General features: G+C 45.1%; 1 protein-coding gene across 1 annotated transcript in view; it reads left to right on the top strand.

Annotated features, from left to right (window-relative positions):
* CLIP1 (CAP-GLY domain containing linker protein 1) overlaps positions 1-23,421 on the top strand; it is a 72,477-nt gene that overhangs the window by 32,641 nt on the left and 16,415 nt on the right. The window contains exons 13-20 of the mRNA XM_005875452.2: positions 190-247; positions 1,230-1,313; positions 2,222-2,378; positions 5,684-5,849; positions 5,948-6,163; positions 13,190-13,306; positions 15,537-15,643; positions 19,986-20,106. Of these exons, the coding sequence (XP_005875514.1) occupies positions 190-247; positions 1,230-1,313; positions 2,222-2,378; positions 5,684-5,849; positions 5,948-6,163; positions 13,190-13,306; positions 15,537-15,643; positions 19,986-20,106 (1,026 nt within the window). The remainder of the gene's footprint in view (positions 1-189; positions 248-1,229; positions 1,314-2,221; positions 2,379-5,683; positions 5,850-5,947; positions 6,164-13,189; positions 13,307-15,536; positions 15,644-19,985; positions 20,107-23,421) is intronic.

Below are 23,421 nucleotides of genomic sequence, written 5' to 3'. Positions count from 1 at the left end.
ACCTCATGCACTCGTGCTTATACAGGCACAGTATGCATACGGTAGTATTTGATGCCTTCGTGTTTTAAGTGTAAGTTTTAATGAAACAAAACCAGCCACAAAAATTAGGTAGCGTAGTTAGAACTGAAACATTTAGTTTTCATAATTTGAAATCTCTCTATTCTGAATACCCAATTCTTCTTTCTTTAGAAAGAAAAGTTTGCTGGTGCTTCAGAGGAGGCGGTCTCTGTCCAGAGGAATATGCAAGGTATGTGTTTCTCTTTTCTTTATTAAATATATTTTATTGATTTCAGAGAGGACGGGAGAGGGAGAGAGAGATAGAGACATCAGAGATGAGAGAGAACCATTGATTGGCTGCCTTCTGCGTGCCTCACACTGGGAATTGAATCCACAACCTGGGTATGTGCCCTGACCCAGAATCGAGCCATAACCTTGTTCATAGGTCAACGCTCAACCACTGAGCCATGCTGGCTGGGCTGCACAGTATGTGTTTCTAGTGTGTGAGCAGATTGCGTTAGAGAATGTCCCGTTCTCACAGTGGAGCTGGCCCCTGCAGTACGCAAAGTCCATGCTGCCCACAGTCCGACTGCACCATCCTCGAGGCCCCTGCAGTGCCCAGTAATACTGCATTCCATTGGCTCCCTAAAGCCTCAAATGCTAGCAATTTTTTTCTTCTTTTATTTTTATTGATTTTAGAGAGAGGAAGGAAGAGAGGGAGGGAGAGAGAGAGAAAAAGAGAGAAACATTGATGTGAGAGAGAAACACCTATGGGTTGCCTCCCGCACACCCCCCGACCGGGGTTCATCAAACCCACAACCTGCGTATGTGCGCTGACCAGGAATTAAACCCTCCACCTTTTGGTGTATGGGATGATGTTCCAAACAATTGAGCCACACCAGCCAGGGCATTATTTTCTTCTTTTGACTTAAAGTTTGTTTCATATTAAAATGTAAGTGTACTTAAGGGAAGTATTATCTTGCCTAAGCTTTAGTCCCTGATAGCTCTGTTGAGTTTTAAGTGGAAGGATGCCTGGTGCCTGCCTAATCTACAGAGTTGCGGAGGCAAAAGAGATACGTGCTTATATTCTTGAGGTTCATTATACAGTGTTTGATTTGCAATGGGACTTTGTAGTATTCCTGTGACTTCAGATCTCACGCATATGATTTGCCAAGCTCTAGATGGCTTGTTAAATATGAAATATATTAAACTTTTCACTTTATCCTAAATAGAAACTGTAAATAAATTACACCAAAAAGAGGAGCAGTTTAATGCGCTGTCTTCTGAATTGGAGAAGTTGCGAGAAAACCTAACAGGTAAGAAGATGTCTCTGGTTACTAAACATTAAGTATAGTAGGCTCCCTAGGATTTGAGATCATTGCAGTATGTTAGAGTAACACATCTATTCAGGCTTAATGTCTTCACTCATTATGGTGATATAATGGGACAGAATACCTGTTTGAGGTCCGTAACCTTCAGCAAACCCTCTCGGTCCTGTTTTCAAACGAGCCAGCGTCCAACAACATCGCTCCACTCCCACTGCTGTCCTTGACCCAAGCCAACCACCTTGCACCTGAGCTACTCCAGCAGTTGGCCTCCTGCCTGCTTCTGCCCTTGTTCCCTTCTGTCTGTTCTCAGCACAGCAGCCAGAGCGATCCTCCAGCATCAAGTCAGCCCCAGCTCCTGCCACTCCTCTGCTCAGGATCGCCCATTGGCTCCCAGATCACTTAGGACCACAGGCTGTGGTCCTTACCATCACAGGCTCCGCTCTCTCTCCACTTCCTCTTGCACTAGTTTTCCCGTTGTCCTTTCCACTCCAGCCGCAGTGGCCTCCGTGGAGACACCTGCATGTCAAGCACGTTCTTGCCTCGGGGCCTTTGCACTCACTCTCCCCTCTGCCTGCAGCCCCTTTGCCTTACTTCCTTCAGGTCTTAACTGAACTGTCACCGTCTCAGGGAGGCCTTATCAGAGATGTAACCCCCCAACTTCTTTCTTGCTCCTTTCTCTGCTTGTATTTTCTTCTTCTTAGCACTCAGCACTATCTATTATAGTATTTCCTTTCTTTATTGATCTTGTTTATTGCTTGTCTTCTTTGCTAGAGTATAATTTTCACAGGGATTGCTATATGTAAATATCCTCAGAGCAAGGCTGGTGTATGGGATACAGGCAGGCAGTTTTTGTTCATTATAACAGCAGTGCTATTTTTTTTTCTATGTCTATTCAGGCATGGAGGCAAAATTTAGAGAGAGAGATGAAAGAGAAGAGCAGTTGATAAAGGCAAAAGAAAAGCTGGAAAACGACATTGCAGAAATAATGAAAATGTCAGGAGATAATTCTTCTCAGTTGACAAAAATGAATGACGAGTTACGTCAGAAAGAAAGGTACGTATGAATGCTCATGAGAGTGCCTGCTTTAGGTTAGGCTCTGAGGCAGGGCCTCGGTGGGAGGGTAGCTCAGGTCTTGAGGGTTGTTGTGTTTTCTTTCTCGTCTCTTCTTTCTCTTATTACCTCAATGAATACTTGAGTCTACTGCTTAACCTCTAAGGAATATAATATTGTAGACCTTCCGTTGACTTGTTAGGAAAAGGTAGTTTATCAATGGCAGTAACATCTTTTACAGGCAGTTAAAAATATTTTTAAAATATGTTTTTATTGATTTGAGAGAGAGAGAGAGAATTCAGGCATGGAGGCAAAATTTAGAGAGAGAGATGAAAGAGAAGAGCAGTTGATAAAGGCAAAAGAAAAGCTGGAAAACGACATTGCAGAAATAATGAAAATGTCAGGAGATAATTCTTCTCAGTTGACAAAAATGAATGACGAGTTACGTCAGAAAGAAAGGTACGTATGAATGCTCATGAGAGTGCCTGCTTTAGGTTAGGCTCTGAGGCAGGGCCTCGGTGGGAGGGTAGCCCAGATCTTCAGGGTTGTTGTGTTTTCTTTCCCGTCTCTTCTTTCTCTTGTTACCTCAGTGTATACTTGAGTCTACTGCTTAACCTCTAAGGAATACAATATTGTAGACCTTCCGTTGACTTGTTAGGAAAAGGTAGTAGTTTATCAACAGCAGTAACATCTTTTACCGGCAGTTAAAAATATTTTTAAAATATGTTTTTATTGATTTGAGAGAGAGAGAGAGAGCGCTAGGAAGAGGGAGAGAGATAGAAACATCAATGATGAGAGAGAATCATCAATTGGACGTGCCCCCCCACTCCCATCCTGGGGATGGAGTCTGCAACCTGGGCATGTGCCCTGACTGGGAATCAAACTGGTGACCGCTAGGTGCATGGGATGATGCTCAACCAACTGAGCAACACTGGCTGGGCAGCAGTTAAAAATATTTTTACTGCCCTTACTATTTCCTAATTCTCATAGTAATCCTATGAGGTGAGGATATTATTGTTCCCATTTTAAAGAAAAGGAAACTGAGGCTTAATGAGGTTCAGTAACTTGCCTGAGGTTTCAGATCTAGGCAGTCCAGTTCCCAGTCCTTGCTGCTCTTAATTGCTCCGTTGTACTTCCTCAGTGCTAATGCTTCTGTTACCCAATCTCTGCTCTTGTCTTTATTCTGAGGTCTTGTTTGATTTTTTTCTCCTTTTGATAGCTGCCATATGGAAATAAAATGTTTTATAAGGCAAACACTTTCAGAGGACACTTTAGGACAGGGGTCCTCAAACTACGGCCTGCGGGCCACATGCAAATACAAATATTGTATTTGTTCCCGTTTTGTTTTTTTACTTCAAAATAAGATATGTGCAGTGTGCATAGGAATTTGTGGTGCATGGGATGATGCTCTACCAACTGAGCAACACTGGCTGGGCAGCAGTTAAAAATATTTTTACTGCCCTTACTATTTCCTAATTCTCATAGTAATCCTATGAGGTGAGGATATTATTGTTCCCATTTTAAAGAAAAGGAAACTGAGGCCTAATGAGGTTCAGTAACTTGCCTGAGGTTTCAGATCTAGGCAGGCCAGTTCCCAGTCCTTGCTGCTCTTCATCGCTCCGTTGTACTTCCTCAGTGCTAATGCTTCTGTTATCCCAATCTCCGCTCTTGTCTTTATTCTGAGGTCTTGTTTGATTTTTTTCTCCTTTTGATAGCTGCCATATAGAAATAAAATGTTTTATAAGGCAAATACTTTCAGAGGACACTTTAGGACCACTAGACTTCAGATTCTGAAAGTGTCACTACTTGGACAAGTTATGTTTACACTTCGCCATACACCACACACAGTTCAGTGTTAGTGGGTGACTGGCGACTAGCCTTGCTCGACCGACGTTGGTCAGACTTGCTGTGAGGCGGGTGCCGCTGGTGGCCGTGACATGGGGTCTTGGAGCAGTTCCATTGCCATAGGTGTTTTATAGGTGTAACGCCCAGAGGGACCACAGGTTTCCCTTCTCCATTTCTAGGCTGATGTCCCATGTTTTCTGTGCATCTTTGTTCGACCACATTTTTTTAAATATATTTTTTATTGATTTCAGAGAGGAAGGGAGAGATAGAAAAATCAATGATGAGAGAGAATCATTGATCAGCTGCCTCCTGCCCGCCCCCTACTGGGAATCGAGCCCACAACCTGGGCATGTGCCTTAACCAGGAATCGAACTGTGACCTCCTGGTTCAAGGTTGATGCTCAACCACTGAGCCACATCAGCTGGGCACCCCAAGTTCTTTAAGTTATTTATTGTCATTTTTATGTTCTCAAGCATCACTAGAATGAGTTTTTTATAATCTAGTCTGCTAAAATTTTGACACTTTGTAAATACTCAATATGTTTACTTTCCACTCATTTTTCCCTGTAGATCTATGGACATAAAATAATCCTAACAATTATAGTAGATGCTACTCTAAATAATGTATTTATAGCTATGACAGTTGTTAAAATTAGTCTCCAGGACAAATCAAGTTTTTTGGTTGCTTATTTCAGATGTTATTAATTACTCATAATATTTATAATCATTAATTCAATTATGATTAATAGTATCTTTCTAGTAGAACTCTAGAACTGAAAGCATTCTTTTGAAAAATCTGACACGGTGTATTGAAACTTCTCCTAGAGATGTGGAAGAATTACAGCTAAAACTTACAAAGGCCAATGAAAATGTGAGCTGTCTGCAGAAAAGTATTGGGGATGTAACTCTCAAAGCTGAACAGAGCCACCCCTCCTGGGAATTGAGCCCGAAACCTGGGCATGTGCCTTGACCAGGAATCGAACTGTGACCTCCTGGTTCAAGGTTGATGCTCAACCACTGAGCCACATCAGCTGGGCACCCCAAGTTCTTTAAGTTATTTATTGTCATTTTTATGTTCTCAAGCATCACTAGAATGAGTTTTTTATAATCTAGTCTGCTAAAATTTTGACACTTTGTAAATACTCAATATGTTTACTTTCCACTCATTTTTCCCTGTAGATCTATGGACATAAAATAATCCTAACAATTATAGTAGCTGCTACTCTAAATAATGTATTTATAGCTATGACAGTTGCTAAAATTAGTCTTCAGGACAAATACAGTTTTTTGGTTGTTGCTTATTTCAGATGTTATTAATTACTCATACTATTTAATTATGAGTAATTAATAACATCTAATTAAAAGATACTATCAGTTGTGATTAATAGTATCTTTCTAGTAGAACTTTAGAACTGAAAGCATTCTTTTGAAAAATCTGACATGGTGTATTGAAACTTCTCCTAGAAATGTGGAAGAATTACAGCTAAAACTTACAAAGGCCAATGAAAATGTGAGCTGTCTGCAGAAAAGTATTGGGGATGTAACTCTCAAAGCTGAACAGAGCCAGCAAGAAGCAACTAAAAAGCATGAGGAAGAAAAGAAAGATTTGCTGAAAAAATTGCTGGACCTGGTAAGGAGGGAGCACATGGGACTGTTTGCTGGCGAGGAAGGTGAAGGGCAGTTCAGTTGTGGTGAGGCGACTCATTTCTTCTCTCGGGGCTCCCGCAGGAAAAGAAGATGGAAACGAGCCACAACCAGTGTCAAGATCTGAAAGCCAGGTATGAGGAAGCCAGTTCTGAGACCAAGGCGAAGCATGAGGAGGCTCTGCAGAAGCTGCAGACGCTGCTGCGGGGCACAGAGGAGAGGCTGGCGGCCACCCAGGAGCAGAACAAGGACTTGTTGCAGGAAGTGGTGGAATTGAAAAAACAAGCCGAGGATGCTAGAGTAAGTGGCAGAGGGAATTATGTTGCATTTGTTTGCTTGGGTTCTGCTTCAGGCTGGAAGGGCCCTTAGCAAGTGGCAGCTAAGGAGATGAGCTTGACAAATGTTCACCTTGCCAGTGCATGGCCTCATGGTGAATCACATTTCCCACCAGCCGCTGCCCTTGTCCGGGGTAGGCCGTAGCTGCAGGTCTCTTCCCCTGAGCGTACCATGTGGCCATCGCCCCCTCTGCTGTCACAAAGAGTCCGATGTGGCTGAGATCGGTCTGCCTTCTTGGAATAGACTCTTTGTTGTGGAAAAGCTTGTTCCTCTAATCTTGGCCATCTTGCAGCCAGCTTGCGCTAGGGGCTAGGAGAGACCTGTTGCAGAAAAGCCAGAGGCAGAGGCCAGGTGCGGAGGTGAGCAGGGAATGGAGCCTGGTTGGAGGAACAGCTCCCAGAGATTAGGATTCTGGAGAGCACTTTTGCATGCTCCCCAGGAAGGCACAGTGAGCTTATTGAAGGAAGCTGGATTCAGGGCCCGCAAGGAAACATCTGTTATTAAATAGAGTAGAACTTGATGTATTGCATTTCGTTTTGTGGTCAGGATTGTATCTGTACCCTAGTAGATTTTTTTGACTCTGGTAACTTCATGTTCAACCTTCCTACTAGTTTTTAACTTTTTCTTACTGCCATTTAACTTACTGAAAGAAAAGTAAATACTTGTCTTTATTTTTAATGTTCCAGAGAAATGTTTATAGAGGAGGAGTTTGCTAGAAAGAAAATCTACAAAGAGCATCTGTAGGTCTTGAAACGGATCCCATTTAAAACTTGTAAATAAAGTGGATCATAACACAATATATGTCATGTATAAGATGCCTAAGTTTTCTCCCTCCTGCATGCTGGACACCAGGGCTTTCTCTTCTCCCTCCCTGTACAATATCTAAAGATTTATGAGCCATTCACTTAACACTGGATGTAAGTTCCAGATCGTCTGTCTTTGTGGTTCCCTTGATCTGGACGGACTCCAGTTTTTTCCTGTTTCCCTTAAAAATGTTGCAGCCTGACCTGACCACAGCATTCTAGTAGTTTGTGTAAAGTCTGGCTGGGTGTTTGTTTGTTTGTTTGTTTACAAGGTCATTTGGTTCACAGTTTGCATGCTCCCCAGGAAGGCACAGTGAGCTTATTGACAAGGAAGCTGGATTCAGGGCCCACAAGGAAACATCTGTTATTATTTGCATGCTCCCCAGGAAGGCACAGTGAGCTTATTGAAGGAAGCTGGATTCAGGGCCCGCAAGGAAACATCTGTTATTAAATAGAGTAGAACTTGATGTATTGCATTTCGTTTTGTGGTCAGGATTGTATCTGTACCCTAGTAGATTTTTTTGACTCTGGTAACTTCATGTTCAACCTTCCTACTAGTTTTTAACTTTTTCTTACTGCCATTTAACTTACTGAAAGAAAAGTAAATACTTGTCTTTATTTTTAATGTTCCAGAGAAATGTTTATAGAGGAGGAGTTTGCTAGAAAGAAAATCTACAAAGAGCATCTGTAGGTCTTGAAACGGATCCCATTTAAAACTTGTAAATAAAGTGGATCATAACACAATATATGTCATGTATAAGATGCCTAAGTTTTCTCCCTCCTGCATGCTGGACACCAGGGCTTTCTCTTCTCCCTCCCTGTACAATATCTAAAGATTTATGAGCCATTCACTTAACACTGGATGTAAGTTCCAGATCGTCTGTCTTTGTGGTTCCCTTGATCTGGACGGACTCCAGTTTTTTCCTGTTTCCCTTAAAAATGTTGCAGCCTGACCTGACCACAGCATTCTAGTAGTTTGTGTAAAGTCTGGCTGGGTGTTTGTTTGTTTGTTTGTTTACAAGGTCATTTGGTTCACAGGCCGGCATTGCTCCCCCTCCAAAGTGTCTGGATATTCGGTTTCTGTGGCTTTTGGTGTTTGTCAACAACACTGGCTCATAGGCTCTTTTTGAGAATCTGATGAAATCTTAAGATGTTTTTCCTGGGAAAGTTTACATATACACTCAACAAGTTTATGTGACATTCCAGGAGGTGCATGGAGCCCAGGATGCCTCTGTTTCCCAAGTTGAGGCCTCTGTTTCCCTGGATCTATAGCTGTGCTGTCCAGGACAGTAACCACTAGCCACGTGTGGCCATTCAAATGTAAATTAGTCAAATATATATATATGTTGGATTGTGTTTTTAAGGATTTCAAATGCACATTTCTATGATAATGGTCTGTATATTGCATTGTGTGCCCACCACCCAAAGTCTCATCATCTTCCGCCACCATACATTTGGCCCCCTTTACCCTTTACTACTCCCCGCCCCTCTTCCCACCGGGGGCCACCATACTGTTTGTGTCAGTTTTATATCCCACATATGACTGAAATCATGTGGTTCATAGCTTTTTCTTCCTGACTCATTTCGCTTTGCATGATAAGTCAGATTGTAATAAGGTCGACCGTTTAGTCACACTCACCGTGCTCAAGTGCTTGCACATGTGGCTAGAGGCTAGCACACAGGACCGTGCAGACGGAGCACATTTACACCATTGCTGAAAGTTCTGGATGGCGCTGGTAGAGACACTGTGATCAATTTATGTATCTGTAAACCAGTGCATTTGTTTAAAAACCCACTTATTTTCATTGCCAGAGCTTAGCGAAGTAATCTGTATTTTTAATGTTGTATGTAATAGTGGGACTAGATCCGTGTCAGGCCAGCAACTCTCCTTTAGTAAGTAAGGGCCTGCCGTGAGTTTGAAAGCAACAGATTTTTTTCCCTTGCCCTTACCCCGCCCCCCCCCCCCCCCGCACTTTTATTTTTTTGAAAATATGCTCACTTTTTATAGTTCGTTGGATTGTATTTTTAAAGATTCTTTTGTGCCTCCTTTCTACATAGACATTGTTGGATAATTAGAATGGCAGGGAAGAATCTTATGCCCTGATGTCAAAAATCACACTACTGTTTTTTCTTTTTAATTTATATATTTTTATTTATTTCAGAGAGGAAGGGAGAGGGAGAGATAGAAACATCAGTGATGAGAGAGAATCATTGATTGGCTGCCTCCTGCACTGGGGACTGAGCCCGCAACCTGGGCTTGCGCCCTGACCAGGAATCGAACTGTGGCCTCCTGGTTCATAGGTTGACACGCAACCATGGAGCCACGCCGGCCGGGCCACACTACTGTTTTTACCTTAAGAAAGCTATCAAGAATAATCTCAGAAATTCTCTGAAAGATAAAAGAAACTAATAGCTGTCTTGGCCCTTTGCAGAGCTAATCCTGCTCTGTAGTATCTTTTATGAGCTCTTTTCTTCAGTACTCTTTCCCTTGTTATTCAGATAGTTTTCGTGACATTTATTATAAAAATTTTAACTTTTATGATTTAGGCTACATTAAGTTATCTGGGCTTGCATGTATCTGCTTGATTTCATCTTATTTCCATTCTCCCCACCTTTTGTTTCTGTAGTCGCTAACTTGTTTGTTAACATCAGCCCAAAGAGAAACCGAGCTAATGTCAGAAGAGCTGAGGGGTCTGAGGTCAGAGAAGCAGCTCCTGGCGCAGGAGGGCAATGCTTTAAAGTCAGAGAAAGGTGCGCTCATGTCCAAGCTTGTAGAGGCAGAGACCAGAGTAACGTTCCTCCAGGAAGACCAGAGGAAGCTGTGGTCGATAAACGAAGCCCTTAATTTAGAAAAGGAGCAACTCTTAGAAGAAAAGCTGCATCAGCAGGGGCAGCTCCAGAGTGAAGCTCTGGCTGCAGAGAGAGAGAAACTGCTTCAGGAAGTCACTGTCACACAGGAAGAGCTCCTGAAGATGCGCACAGAAAACGCCTCTCTGCAGGCTTCCATAGCCGCCCTGCAGGCCCTCGTGGAGGAGCTCCAGTTCAGCAAGGAGAGCCTGACCGCCGAGTGCCAGAAGGACCGGGAAGAAAAAGACCACCTGGAGGACCGCGTCAAGAAGCTCGTGAGCGAGAACCTTGCTGTGGCTAAAGATAAAGACAAGACCATTAAGAAGCTGCAGAGCTCTTACGAGGAGCTGGTCAGAGACCAGAAGGCCTTGGTGCAGGAGATCAAAGATCTCACGGCGGAGAAAAAGTCAGCGGCGGAGAAGCAGTCGGGCCTTGAAAACATATGCGTAGCCCTAAAGGTCGAAATGGATGGGCTCTTGCAGAGCAGCAGGGACCTGCAGCTGGAGAAGGGCGCACTGCTTCAGGACCAGGACAAGCTCAGCACCAGCCTGGCCACTGCGCTCCAGGTCAAACAGCTGCTCAGCGCCGAAGCCAGCGGGCTCCGTGCGCAGCTGGACACTGCCAGCAAAGGGCTGAGGAAGGCCGAGCTGGAGGCCATGCAGCTTCAGGCCGCGAACACCAGCCTCACGAAGCTCCTGGAGGAGATTAAGGCCAGCCGGGAGATCACGGACTCCGAGTGCATCCAGCTCCTGCACGAGAAGGAGATCCTGGCCATGTCTGAGAGGAGGCTCCTGGCCGAGAAGGAAGAACTCGTGCGTGAAAATAGGCTCGTCATTGAGAAACTCGGCCAGTGCTCCGGGGAGGCCGTGCGCGTGGAGACGAGCCTGAACGAGAAGATCGCGTACCTGACCTCGGAGAAGGAGACGGTTTGTCAGAAAGCGTCTAAGATCAAAAGGCAGCTGGACAGCCTCCTGAAGGAAAAGTCTGTGCTGGAAACACAGAACGGAGATTTACTTGCAGAAAGAGAGAATTCCATTAACTGCATAGGAGAGCTTAAAAGGAAGTACGAGCAAGAGTCTGCAAACAGGAGGCTCGTCGTGCAAGAGAAGATGAAGCTCTTGGGTAACCTCGATGCTCTGAAGAAAGAGCTCCAGGAGAGAAAAAAGGAAAACCAAGAACTGGCCACTGCCAAGTGCGAGCTCTCACTGATGCTGAAAGAGGCCCAGAGCGCCCAAGAGCACCTGGAAAAGGAGCACACCCACATCCAGCAGGCCAGGGAGAGCCTGAAGGCTGAGCTGGAAACGTGCTGCTCCGAGAAGGACCAGATGCTGAGGGACGGGCTGAGCCTGCAGGAGGAGTGCCAGAAACTGAAGGAGGAGGTGTGCGCGGTGCAGCAGTCCTTGCTCCTGGAGCAGGAGGCCCGGGCCAAGGAGAGCGAGTCAGCCTCCTACGAGAACAGCAAGTTACTTGGGAGGGCAGCGTGCCTGGAGCAGGAGCTGGAAGAGCTGAGAGCATCCACCAAGGAGCTCCAGGCCGAAAACGTGGGGCTCGTCCAAGAGAAGAGCACCTCTGAGCAGAAGGTGGCGGAGATCCTGAAGGAAAAGGAGCTCCTGACTGCAGAAACGGCGCGGCTGGCTGCCAACATCGAGACGCTGCGCAGCGACTTCGCCTCCCTGTCCAAGTCCAAGCTGGAGTTGCAGGAGCTGCACAGCTGCCTCAGCAAGATCCTGGATGACCTGCGGCTGAGCCACCAGGCGGCCGTGGCCGACCGGGCCCAGGCGCTGCAGGACAACAGCAGCCTGCTGGCCGAGAAGAGGGAAGTGGCGCTGAAGTGGGATGAGCTCCTGAAGGAGAAGGAGACGCTGGCCGAAAGCTACTTCATCCTCCAGAAGGAGATCAGCCAGCTGGCCAAAACCAACAGCCACATTTCCACCAACCTCCTAGAGTCTCAGAACGAAATTCGTATCTTGAGGAAAGACAAGAGCAAGCTCACCCTTAAAATTAGAGAGCTCGAGACTCTCCACTCATTCACGGTAACGTGGGAGGTCCCAGCACTGAGCACCTGGACTACTAACACTGCACTAACTCCTTAGTGGCCAGGGCGTGTGTGTCCGTTTCCCTACAAGGCAGTCCACCCCATTTTCTCCGTTGTTTGTATGTCTCCAGCTGTTTGTTGCCACCCGAAAGGGCACTTCTTTACTAAATGTCTAATTGCAGGTCTCTCTCCATTAGAAAGAGTTGTAAACTGTGAATAACAAGGATATACTTTTTAACTTGAGGGGGACATTTTCATGAAAAAGTCAAATGGGGCTCTTTTTTAAAAATACGTTTTTATTGATTTCAGAGAGGAAGGGAGAGGGAGAGATAGAAACATCAATGATGAGAGAGAATCATCGATCCGCTGCCTCCTGCACACCCCACAGTGAGGATCGAGCCCACAACCTAGGCATGTGCCCTGACCGGGAATCGAACCGTGTCCTCCTGGTTCATAGGTCGATGCTCAACCACTGAGCCACACCAGCTGGGCTCAAAAATGGTTAAGGCTTATGAACAATAGTAAAATGGGCACATTGTTGAAATATATAGTGTCTTCTATTTGGCTTTTTACTGTTTCATTGTGTCCATCCATTTGGAGTTGGAAGGCTCCAGTGGAACCTGCATGGCTGGGAACAGGGAAGGCATAACACTGAATTCCCCTATGTGTCATTGGACCACTTGTAGTTGCAAGCAGCTGCCTAAAAGGGTTTTCATTTATTTTATGATTTTTTTTTTTTACAGATTGCCAGCTAAGGGTTTATTTCCCTATTCATATTATCTTTTTTATTCACAGCCATGTTTATATTCATTACCCACCACTTCTCATAGACATTTCCATTCAGTGCTACTCCTTAAGCCTTGACCCTTACATTCTAATTGCGCAAATAATTTTTATTTTTACTTGAAAAATTCCCCACCTCAATTCTGAGTGGTTTCAAAAGCCCCCCAGTTTGAACTAGCAAGGCCAGTATTGTAAGCTTAGAACGGGTACATGTGATTAAGAGAAAAATGCAGCCACGAAAGGGTATCGCTCTTGATCGTCACTGCATGTTTCCCTCAAGCCTAAGCCAGGATGGCGAGTGTGACTGTCAGTGTCACTCAGAAGGCACAGGTTCAGAGGGGCCCATGGTAACCGGTTTACTGAGAAATGGCCTGGGAAGGGAGCAGAGCCCCTCATGTCTCAGCGTGTGCGGACCTCAGGCGGGCCCGTCCCTGTGTGACCCCTGTGCAGCGCAGCCTGAGCGTTGACCTCGCGGGGTTGGCGAGCCTGGCCCCGTGCCTCACAGTGCTTTCTTGTGTTTAGGCTGCTCAAACAGCAGAAGACGCCATGCAGATCATGGAACAGATGACCAAAGAGAAGTCGGAAACTCTCGCCTTCTTGGAGGATACCAAGCAAACCAATGAAAAACTCCAGAATGAAGTAATCAGATTTAAATGGCTTTTTGTACAAAGGACAGCTTATCGACTTCACGGGATGTTTGATCATTAACTCAGGATTGTTTATTTTTTTGAAGCGTGGCCTCATGCAGGTTTGATCTTCGTTAGCGGAGTCGAATGTACACCAGAACCACGATAATATTAAATAAAGTGTATTACTTCATTGCTTCCCTAGTAGGATCCACCTTTTAAAAACAAGGGGGAAACCCTAACAGCGTGGCTTTCTATGGTGACTGTTTGATAGAACTGCTGAGAGGAGGCGCTGATAACATGCTCTAGTTTTTGTGTCTTTTCTCTTAGATCACACACACTTTTTTTTTCCCAACTCTCTCCCAACTTTGAGCCACTAAATTTCATTCCTCAGCTCCGAGTTTGATGTAGGCCTTTTCTTGGCCTAATTCAGTACGGGTTCCCAATTGTGTCATCTCGAATTCGTCACTTCTGGGTCTTGGATACATTTGTGGTGTCGAGATCATTTCGATTCTGTCCAAAAGTAGCATTCTCGTTCTTATACCCTCCTCTGATTTCCCTCCTCCACCCTCCAACTCATGTTAGTCCTTTCTGCCTTTGGAAAGATGTTACCTAAATCCTAAGCAGGGTGATTCACTGGAATAGTGTACATAAAATTCTATAGAACTTTGGGTACTTTTATTTTTTATTATATTTTAAAATATATTTTTATTGATTTCAGAGAGGAAGAGAGAGTTAGAAACATCAATGGTGAGAGAGAATCATTGACTGGCTGCCTCCTGCATATCCCCTACTGGGGATCGAGCCTGCAACCCAGACATATGCCCTTGACTGGAATCGAACCCAGGACCCTTCAGTCCACAGGCTGATGCTCTATGCACTGAGCCAAACCATCTAGGGTCTTTAGGTGCTTTTAAACATAACAAGCAGGTAAGACATTAAGTAAAGCACAATAAAGACATAGCCTTCTCATTATGGAAGATCCAGGATGTGAATCTGTGAAAGACACGAGCATTTTGAGGTAATTATAGGGTCAATAAAACTCGACACAGTAGGGAGTATATTTATAGAATTGACAGTCTTCGGAGAAGACTTTAAGCTAAAAATATAACATTTTAAAAATCATTGATGATCATCAACGTTAGAAACTAAAGTAAATGAGAAGGTTTTAGGGACTGGCTCTCACCTCTGAGGCTAGAATCGTGTGCCTCAATAGCATACGCCCAGGTGTCTTGGTTGCAGCCAGAATGAATCAAGGCTGTATGAATCATTTTCTGGACCCACTGTGATATTTTGTTTTTCTTGTTCTGTGTTACTGGAATGTTAGAGGGCACCAACAGGAAGATGGTGTGTAAAAATTAGCAAGACACTTTTTAGGACTCCTGACTGGTGACCTGTGGCAGAGCAAAAGTCTCTCTGGCCATGGGAGATAAGTATACAAATCCCAGAGAGCCAGCCGGCACCCGGAGCACACGCTGTGTGATGGGTGACCCCCTAAAGGGCTCCCCACCTAGAACTGCATTCCCTACCAGAGCCTGTGATTGGTCACATCCCCACTCACCCCTGTCCCACGTCTGGATTCCCGCCAGGGGCCAGGCCGGCCCTACTCCTGGTTGTGTCCACCGTGGGCAGGTGGTGGGGCTGAGCCTGTGCGAGGGGCTTTCAGCATCACTACATGGCTTTTTCCTTCTCAGATTGAAGTTCCAGTGGGTAACTCTTATCCGCCGTCTACACATGTTTTGTTTCAAGTAACTTTTAAAATGAGGACTATGTAAAATTGGTATTGGTGTTGAAAAATATCATAGCCTAAATCACTAATTTTAAGGAGAGAGGTTTGTTTTCATTACAAAGAAGAACACTTACTGAGGTCAAGCCTTTGCAATTTCTTTCTTTTCTTTTCTTTCTTTTTTTTTTTAAGATGGTTCATACTTGAATAGCAAGTTCAATGATAAATGTCAGGAATTGTACACAAGGTGAAATGAAACTTTCGTTTTAACTTACGAAGCAGTTTAGTCTGACATTTTGACCAGGTGTACAGGAATCCAACTAGGTGTAAAGGGGGGTGGTTTACAGTTTATAACACTTGGTCATATGCAATCTTTTCATCAGGGTGATTTTTTTAAAATAAGTGACTGAGTTCACTATTTTTTTAATGCCTATTTTCGTGAATAATTTGTCATTATTCAGTCATGTCATTGGAAAACGAGATAATTTCACCGAGCTTTTTTCTCTTGGTCTTTAAGTTGGATACACTTAAAGAAAACAACTTGAAAAATGTGGAAGAGCTGAACAAGTCGAAAGAACTTCTGACTGTTGAGAATCAGAAAATGGAAGAATTCAGGAAAGAAATGTAAGTTTATCTCCTGTGAGAGATGTTGTGGAACTTACTAAAATCACAAACGTGAAAACAATGCTAATTATTTAAAAAAAAAAACCCTTTAAGTTGGATACACTTAAAGAAAACAACTTGAAAAATGTGGAAGAGCTGAACAAGTCGAAAGAACTTCTGACTGTTGAGAATCAGAAAATGGAAGAATTCAGGAAAGAAATGTAAGTTTATCTCCTGTGAGAGATGTTGTGGAACTTACTAAAATCACAAACGTGAAAACAATGCTAATTATTTAAAAACAAAACAAAACTTGACAAGTACATGGAGTAAAAATAGTCTCCCTCCTGCCCCCTCGGTGTTACTGTACCTGAGAAGTAGTCCCTATAACACACTGTCGTAAGTCAGAAATACAGGTGTGGTAAAGACCAAGATGAAATATGTGCTGGCTGGTGGCCCTAACCCCAGCCCAGCGCCCCACTGCCAGCATCCCACCTCTGAGCTCTCTGGGCCGTACTAGGAAACGGAGGGGCAGGGCCGGAGTGGGCCTCACCAAGAGAGCTTGGGCGTCGAATATGATCCCTCCTCCCAGCTATATGACTGCTGGTCTCTGGTCACGGCATTCCACTGGTTGGTGTTGAAGTATTCAAGGTCCTTGCTCAATTGTTCTGTCCTGCCACCTCCCCCACAGCGTGGGGTGGTTTCACCTCTCATAAGAGACAGATGGTTTTTGTGCCCCCTTCCTTGAATGATCCCCGCAAGCACTGAAAGCTTAGCGTCATGCCTGTGGAAGCAGAGGACCAGGGGCAGAAGACGGTGCTGCTGCCCCTCTCACCTCGGCCTGTCTTCCTCCCTGGAGCCGTACTCCCCTGATCCCTGATGGCCGTGGTCCAGGTGAGGGGCCAGGTCACAAGGTGGACAGAGCCTAGGCTGCCTTTTTTTTTTTTTAATCCTCAACCAAGAATAAGTTTTCATTGATCTTTTTGGAGAAAGAGGAAGGGAGAGAGAAAGGAAAAACAAAACAAAACATCGATTGGTTGCCTCCCATAAGTGCCCCAGCTGGGGCTGGGACCTACAATGCAAGAATCAAACCCGAAACCTTTTGGTGATGCTCTAACCAACTGAGCCATTGGGCCAGGCTGCTTTGATTAACTTCTTCCTGGCCCACCTCTATGAAGTGCATGTACCCACTGCGCTCAAAAGAAAAAAAGGTGTTTCTATTTTCAAATCAGGTCCATGCCGCCAGTTTTTAAAAAATGTATACATTTTATTGATTTCAGAGAGGAAGGGAGAGGGGGAGAGAGATAGAAACATCAGTGATGAGAGAGAATCATTGATCGGCTGCCACCTGCACACCCCCGATGGGATTGAGTCCGCAACCCAGACATGTGCCCTGACTGGGAATCGAACCGTGACCTCCTGGTTCATAGGTTGACGCTCAACCACTGATCCATGCTGGCCGGGCCACCAGTTTTAAGTCCAGTTTTCTCAATTCTACAGCTTACTGCTGCCTTTATGATTTGGGGCAAATCTTTTCAGTTCCCTGAACCTCCGTTTTCTCATCTTTAAAATACAAATAATACCATGAGCTTCCTTAAGCGTTTGAGGATTCAATGAGAAAATATGTAAATAAGCATTTTTGTTGATTTTAAAACATCGAACAAAGACTTAGGACATTTTGATATTTCTTAGACCCCTTGTTTTAATTTTCCTCGCTGTGGGCTCCTAATAGACACCAAGGATTGAAAAACCTTTAAAAGATGGAAATCTTTCCTAGAGAAAGAATAGGATCACAAATGTCTCTCACAGGCCACACAAACGCCGAGACCAAACATCCCCTGAGGAGGGCAGTGCTCACTTGGGAGTGAAAGGTTTGGCTTATGATGATTTCATCATGAGTAAAACCTTTTATTTGGTCAGGAATTGATTAGACAGAAGATGGGCTTCAGCTGTCCTATGTGTGTGTATGTTTTGATCCATGGCTAACATCAAGCCTCCCAGGTTTTGATGTTTGTTTGTTTTTTAATATATTTTTGTTGATTTTGGAGAGTAAGGGAGAGAGAGAGATAGAAAAATCAATGATGAGAAAGAATCATTGATTGGCTGCCTCCTGCATGCCCCCTACTGGGGATCGAGCCCACAACCCAGGCATGTGCCCTTGACCAGAATCGAACCCTGGACACTCCAGTTCGCAGGCCAATGCTCTATTCACTGAGCCAAATCGGCTAGGGCAAGCCTCCTAGGTTTTGAATGACTAATTACCTGAGGCTAAAATTCCCTCTGTCTCAGTTTTCCTTCATATTTTTGTTGATTTTGGAGAGTAAGGGAGAGAGAGAGATAGAAAAATCAATGATGAGAAAGAATCATTGATTGGCTGCCTCCTGCATGCCCCCTACTGGGGATCGAGCCCACAACCCAGGCATGTGCCCTTGACCAGAATTGAACCCTGGACACTCCAGTTCGCAGGCCAATGCTCTATTCACTGAGCCAAATCGGCTAGGGCAAGCCTCCTAGGTTTTGAATGACTAATTACCTGAGGCTAAAATTCCCTCTGTCTCAGTTTTCCTTCACTTGCTAAATAAATATCTCTGTAAGACAACAAATTTAATGTGCTAATAAGAGAATTGCTTTGTAGATTTATTCCCCTAAATCTTCACGAGGCCAGCCCAGTGTGCATATTGTAGGTGGATGGAGAACTAAAAATCTAGAAAACTGAGATGCCAAGCACCGCCACCCATTAGACAATTGAAGTTAAAAATAGATGTGTTCATGCGTCAGCGGATGGATTTATACCCAGATGACTGGACTCAGAATTCAGCCATGTATGGCAGCTTGCTAAATGGAGTGTAGCCAGCACAGACTCAAGATTCATAATTGTATCAAAACCTGCGATGGCATAAAACCACAATGTAGTGATCAAATAAAATATTTGGAATGTCCATGTAGGGAGGTTAACAACTCGGGAGGTATATTTTGGATTAATTTTAACCTTGGAAAGATGCTTAGTAAATAGAGTTAGCCAGCTCAAGTTTTTTTGTGTTGTTGTTTTTTAAATAGATTTTTATTGATTTCAGAGAGGAAGGGAAAGGGAAAGAGAGACAGAAACATTAATGATGAGAGAGAATCATTTATCGGCTGCCTCCTGCATACCCCCTACTGGGGCTTGAGCCTGCAACTGGCCATGTGCCCTGACCGGGCATCGAACCCTGACCGTCTGGTTCATAGGTTGATGCTCAACCATTGAGTCACACCAGCCAGGCCCTGCTCATCCTAGGATGAGGTGGATCGTGGCAGGGGAGGACAGTTGTGAGCAATTAGGCTGGCAGGCAGGGGAGGGCATTTGTAGGTGATCGGGTCAGCAGGGAAGGGCAGTTGGAGGCGATCAGGCCAGCAGGGGAGCAGTTAGGCATCATCAGGTCGGCAGGGGAGCAGTTAGGGAGTGATCAGGCTAGCAGGCAGAAGCAGTTAGAGGCAATCAGGCAGGCAGGCAGGCGAGTGGTTAGGAGCTGGCAGTCCCGGATAGTGAGAGGGATAAACCAGCAGTCTGACATCCCCCGAGGGGTCCCAAATTAGAAAGGGTGCAGGTCGGGCTGAGGGACACCCCCCTACCCTGTGCACGAATTTCATGCACAAGGCCTCTAGTGTTTTATATGCTGATATTCACAAGATAGGTTAGCAGGCTATTACATTTATTTCCTTTAATTACAGATTAGCATTACAGAAAGAATATAGTCCAAATAAAAACACCTGTTATATAACTAGAAAACTACATTTCCTTTGGGATTACACCTCTAGTTGGCCAAAAAAAAATACTGAGATTCAGGCCAGCACTTGATTCTGACAGATATCGACAAATGAGACCATTAGATTTTTATTTCTGCCAGCAAAAAAAAAACACCCAACAATAAAAGAAAAAGATTACAGACTTAATGCAGTTAGGACAGAGTACCTTGGCGGCAAAGTAAATCCCTTTGTCAACATAAGTAGGTTTTAGTATGACTTCCTAATGGATATAGTCCTGAAGACAAGAGGAGCACTGACCATTTCTCTTGTCATTTATTTGATAGTAACGTTGCGTTTTGTATGGCGTGTTTAGAAGTAAGGTAAATGTGGGTGGCGAAAGGCTGGATGTAGAATTTATTCAATTTTTTAAAAAATGTAATAACCGTGGGTGGCAATCCTCCTCCGGAGAGGTTAGAGCCATGTAGCCCCTCCTGCGTGGAGATAACACTGCCTCCTGTTATTATAGATCCTATCGGGCACGTGACCCAGATATATTTTCCTCAGTGCTGTGAAGCTGGTCGGCTCCCACAGTTTCCGTGCCTGTCTTGTTTCTATGGTAACCCTGCACCCACTGTCCTTGCAGAGAAACCCTGAAGCAGGCAGCTGCTCAGAAGTCCCAGCAGCTTTCAGCACTGAAAGCGGAGAACGTGAAACTTGCCGAGGAGCTGGGGCGAAGCAGGGACGAAGTCACGAGTCATCAGAAGGTCAGTGGGCCTCGGGTGGGCGTCCCTGTCTCGGACTCGCCGATGCCTGCTGCTGCCGGCAGGGCGCTTAGAGGCAACTCCAGATGAGCTCCATGTGGCTGGGTCCTTCCTACTGGGATGTCACGCCGCCTGTGTTACGTGTCTCCGTGTTTCCGAGTGTGCTGTGCTGTGGGGCTTAGGGTAGGAGTCACTGACAGGTCCTTACACACAGCACACCAACACTGGGAACTTGCAAGCAACTAGAAATTAAGATCATTATTAGCTGATCTTATAGCAATGCGTTTACATGGACAGGACAGTATCTTCTTCCTACTACACTTTTAAAATGATTTTCTCTAAGATTTTGTTTTTTCTTTCATCAAAATTGGCTTTAAGAGAACAGATTCCAAGAATACGGTTTTGGTGTGATGCTTGGCAGCTGTTTCTAAATAGAACTCTGCTTCACTTTAAATTTTAAGACATTGAACAGACATTCCTATTGGAACCACGTGTATGTGTGCACTCCTGTGCATTGGTGTGCAGGAGGTGCGTTACACCCAGAACGAACACTGGCCACAGCCCGTTTGCTCCTGTATTTAAATCCCACAGGTTTCTGGCAAGTTTTTTAGACACTGAAACCAACCTGACTTTAAAGAATGCCATTTTCTGCTCTTTATTCTTTAGCAGCCAGATCCAAGTGCTCGGTTGTTAGTCACACCTCATGTCAGAGCCGAAGCTCAAAGAGGCATCGCGGAGGGAACATCACTGTGTAGTAACTCTGGCTCTGCCCGTCAAGGGGAAAAATTTTCCCAGCATGCTTTGCAAACATTCATTCTCATGGGGTGGAGTAGTTTGGGGTAAGTGTGTAGCGTATCTGCGGACATGGTGCAGTCTATGGCGATGTTGAGCTCAGACTTTTAAAGTCTTTGGAGAGCTCTAGCTGGTTTGGCTCAGTGGATAGAGCATCAGCCTGCGGACTGAAGGGTCCCAAGTTCGATTCCAGTCAAGGGCACATGCCCAGGTTGTGGGCTCGATCCCCAGTAGGGGGCATGCAGGAGGCAGCCAATCAATGATTCTCTCTCATCATTGATGTTTCTCTCTCTCTCTCTCTCTCTCTCTCTCTCTCTCTCTCTCCCTTCCTTTCTGAAATCAATAAAAAAATATTTTAAAAAAAGTCTTTGGAGAGTTGAACTCAGACTTTTAAAGTTTCCATTATAGCTTTCCACAAAAGGGATGCCGCATCTCTCCAGCTTCTGGGAGGACCACGGTGCTGTTGGCGATGGTCTCTCTCCTCTGTTGAGTCCTCCCATGTGACAGGCACAAATAAGTGACAGCTGTCATCTCACTCATCTGCACAGTGATGCTAGGAGTGGCACTGTCATGAACCCATTCGTAAGAGGGGAAACAGGAACACAGAGAAGATGGTAACTTGCTCAGCCTCGTTCAGCTAATGGTGTCAGGAGCCATTTGTCGTCTTCTGATTTGGGCCAGGACAGAATCGGAGCGGGCTGCTTACAGAGGGGGGTGTGCTCGCCTTCGATCGGTGCACGAGAAGCTGGCGTTCGTGAGAAGTAGGAACCCAGGAGAGGTTTTCTTCCCTGGTGCAGCCCCGGCGTCTGAAGCACTGGGTAGCTCTGAGGTCGGTGAGTCTGTGCAGATTGGCCAGGGAAGGCCCTCAGCTCAGTGCCGCGTCTGTTCCCATCTCCTTCATCTTCTGTTGAACTTGTCTGGGCAGGGGGAGGGGGGACCGGGTTCCGTAAGTGGGAGGAACACCCAGAGGTCATCCTCTCGTCTCATGTCCTGACCTTCGCAGGCCATTGATTACATTTCTGTGTCTGTCACCCAGATCCAGAGGGGACTCCGTAGGGGCCGTCGCAGTGCCTCGGGAGGCTTTCGGGGCTCCTCTCCCCCAGCTCTTCCTCTTCTGCATGTTGGGGTCTGACCTACCTTCCTTTCGAAAAGGTTTTGTGACTAAACATTTGAAAGTCAGTGACGTTGAAGGGTGTTAGGAAACAGCACCTGCAAAGGAGCAGCTAAGAAAATGACTTCCCTGTAAGGACTGAGGCTGCTATGCCCTTTGCCGTTTTCTAGGTTTTGCTCAGGAGAGACCAGGGGTGTGAGTAAAGCATCATAGGCTTCGATGCTCGAGGTTGTTAACAACATTGATCACCAAGAAGAGTACAGATACTCTTCCCTTGATATAGATCTGCAGTTTTACATATTGACGTGTGTGTGTGTGTGTACATATTTCAGAAGAGTGGCAAGAAGCACCCATTTAAAATACCTTCGAAGAAACCTTAGTCTAAAGAAGGCTGGTGCATTCACTGGCTTATTCCTCTGACTGTATGACCTCTGGGAACCTAGAGCACTTTTACTTATGTGAAATTACAAATTTTTACTCTCTTACGTTTCCAAACTATTGATCAACTATGTTCAGAAATATACTACAGAGCCAGTGTTTGGCAGAAACCCTATTTAAAAAAAAAAGACTTTTCAATGTAGTACTAATAAAAATATTTAGTGTTTCATTCTAAAAATTAATACAGTGAAGACTAGATTGACACGGGGTAGGATCTGAATTATCCTGGCTCCCTTACTTAGCGGCTCCAAAACTCACTGCACATCACGTGAGCGGACTACTGTGCACATTTCACAGAATCGTCACAGCACACCTCTGAGACAGTGGGTTACTTTGTATTCGAGGAAGCGGAGGCTCAAAAGTGAGGTCACTTGCGAAGGACATAAATTCACTGCTGTACCATTTTATAGTGTACAGTTCAGTGGCATGTAGTCCATTCACAGTGTTGTGCTGGTCCAGAACAGCTTCATCACCTCAAACGGAGACCCTGCCCCCGTGTAAGCAGTCACTCCCCATTCCTCTTCCAGCCCCTGGCAACACTAATCTCTTCTCCCTCCCCACTTGGTGAATTTTGTCTCTATGGATTTGATGATGATTTTTAATCCTCACCCAAGGATATTTTTTCCATTGATTTCTAGATCAAGTGGAAGGGGGAGAGGAGGGGGCGGAGAGAGAGAGAGAGAGAGAGAGAGAGAGAGAGAGAGAGAAACATCAATGTGAGAGAGAGACATCGATTGGTTGCCTCCCACTCACGCCTTGACTGGCCCTGGGGAACCTGCAACCAAGGCACGTGCCCTTGACCAGGAATTGAACCTGGAGCCCTTCGGGCTGAGGGCCGACGCCCTAACCACTGAGCCAAATCGGCCGGGGCTGCTTATTCTTGATATTTCCCATAAATGGCATCATACAGCATGTGTCTGTCTGTGTCTGGCTTCTCAGCATCGTGCTCTCGAGGTTCATGCAGGATGTGGAAGGTG

This window comes from Myotis brandtii, unplaced genomic scaffold, assembly GCF_000412655.1.
Source record: "Myotis brandtii unplaced genomic scaffold, ASM41265v1 scaffold463, whole genome shotgun sequence".
Taxonomy (NCBI): domain Eukaryota; kingdom Metazoa; phylum Chordata; class Mammalia; order Chiroptera; family Vespertilionidae; genus Myotis; species Myotis brandtii.
The sequence above is the reverse complement of the archived record's forward strand: the minus strand, read 5'-3'. Positions and strand labels throughout refer to the sequence as shown.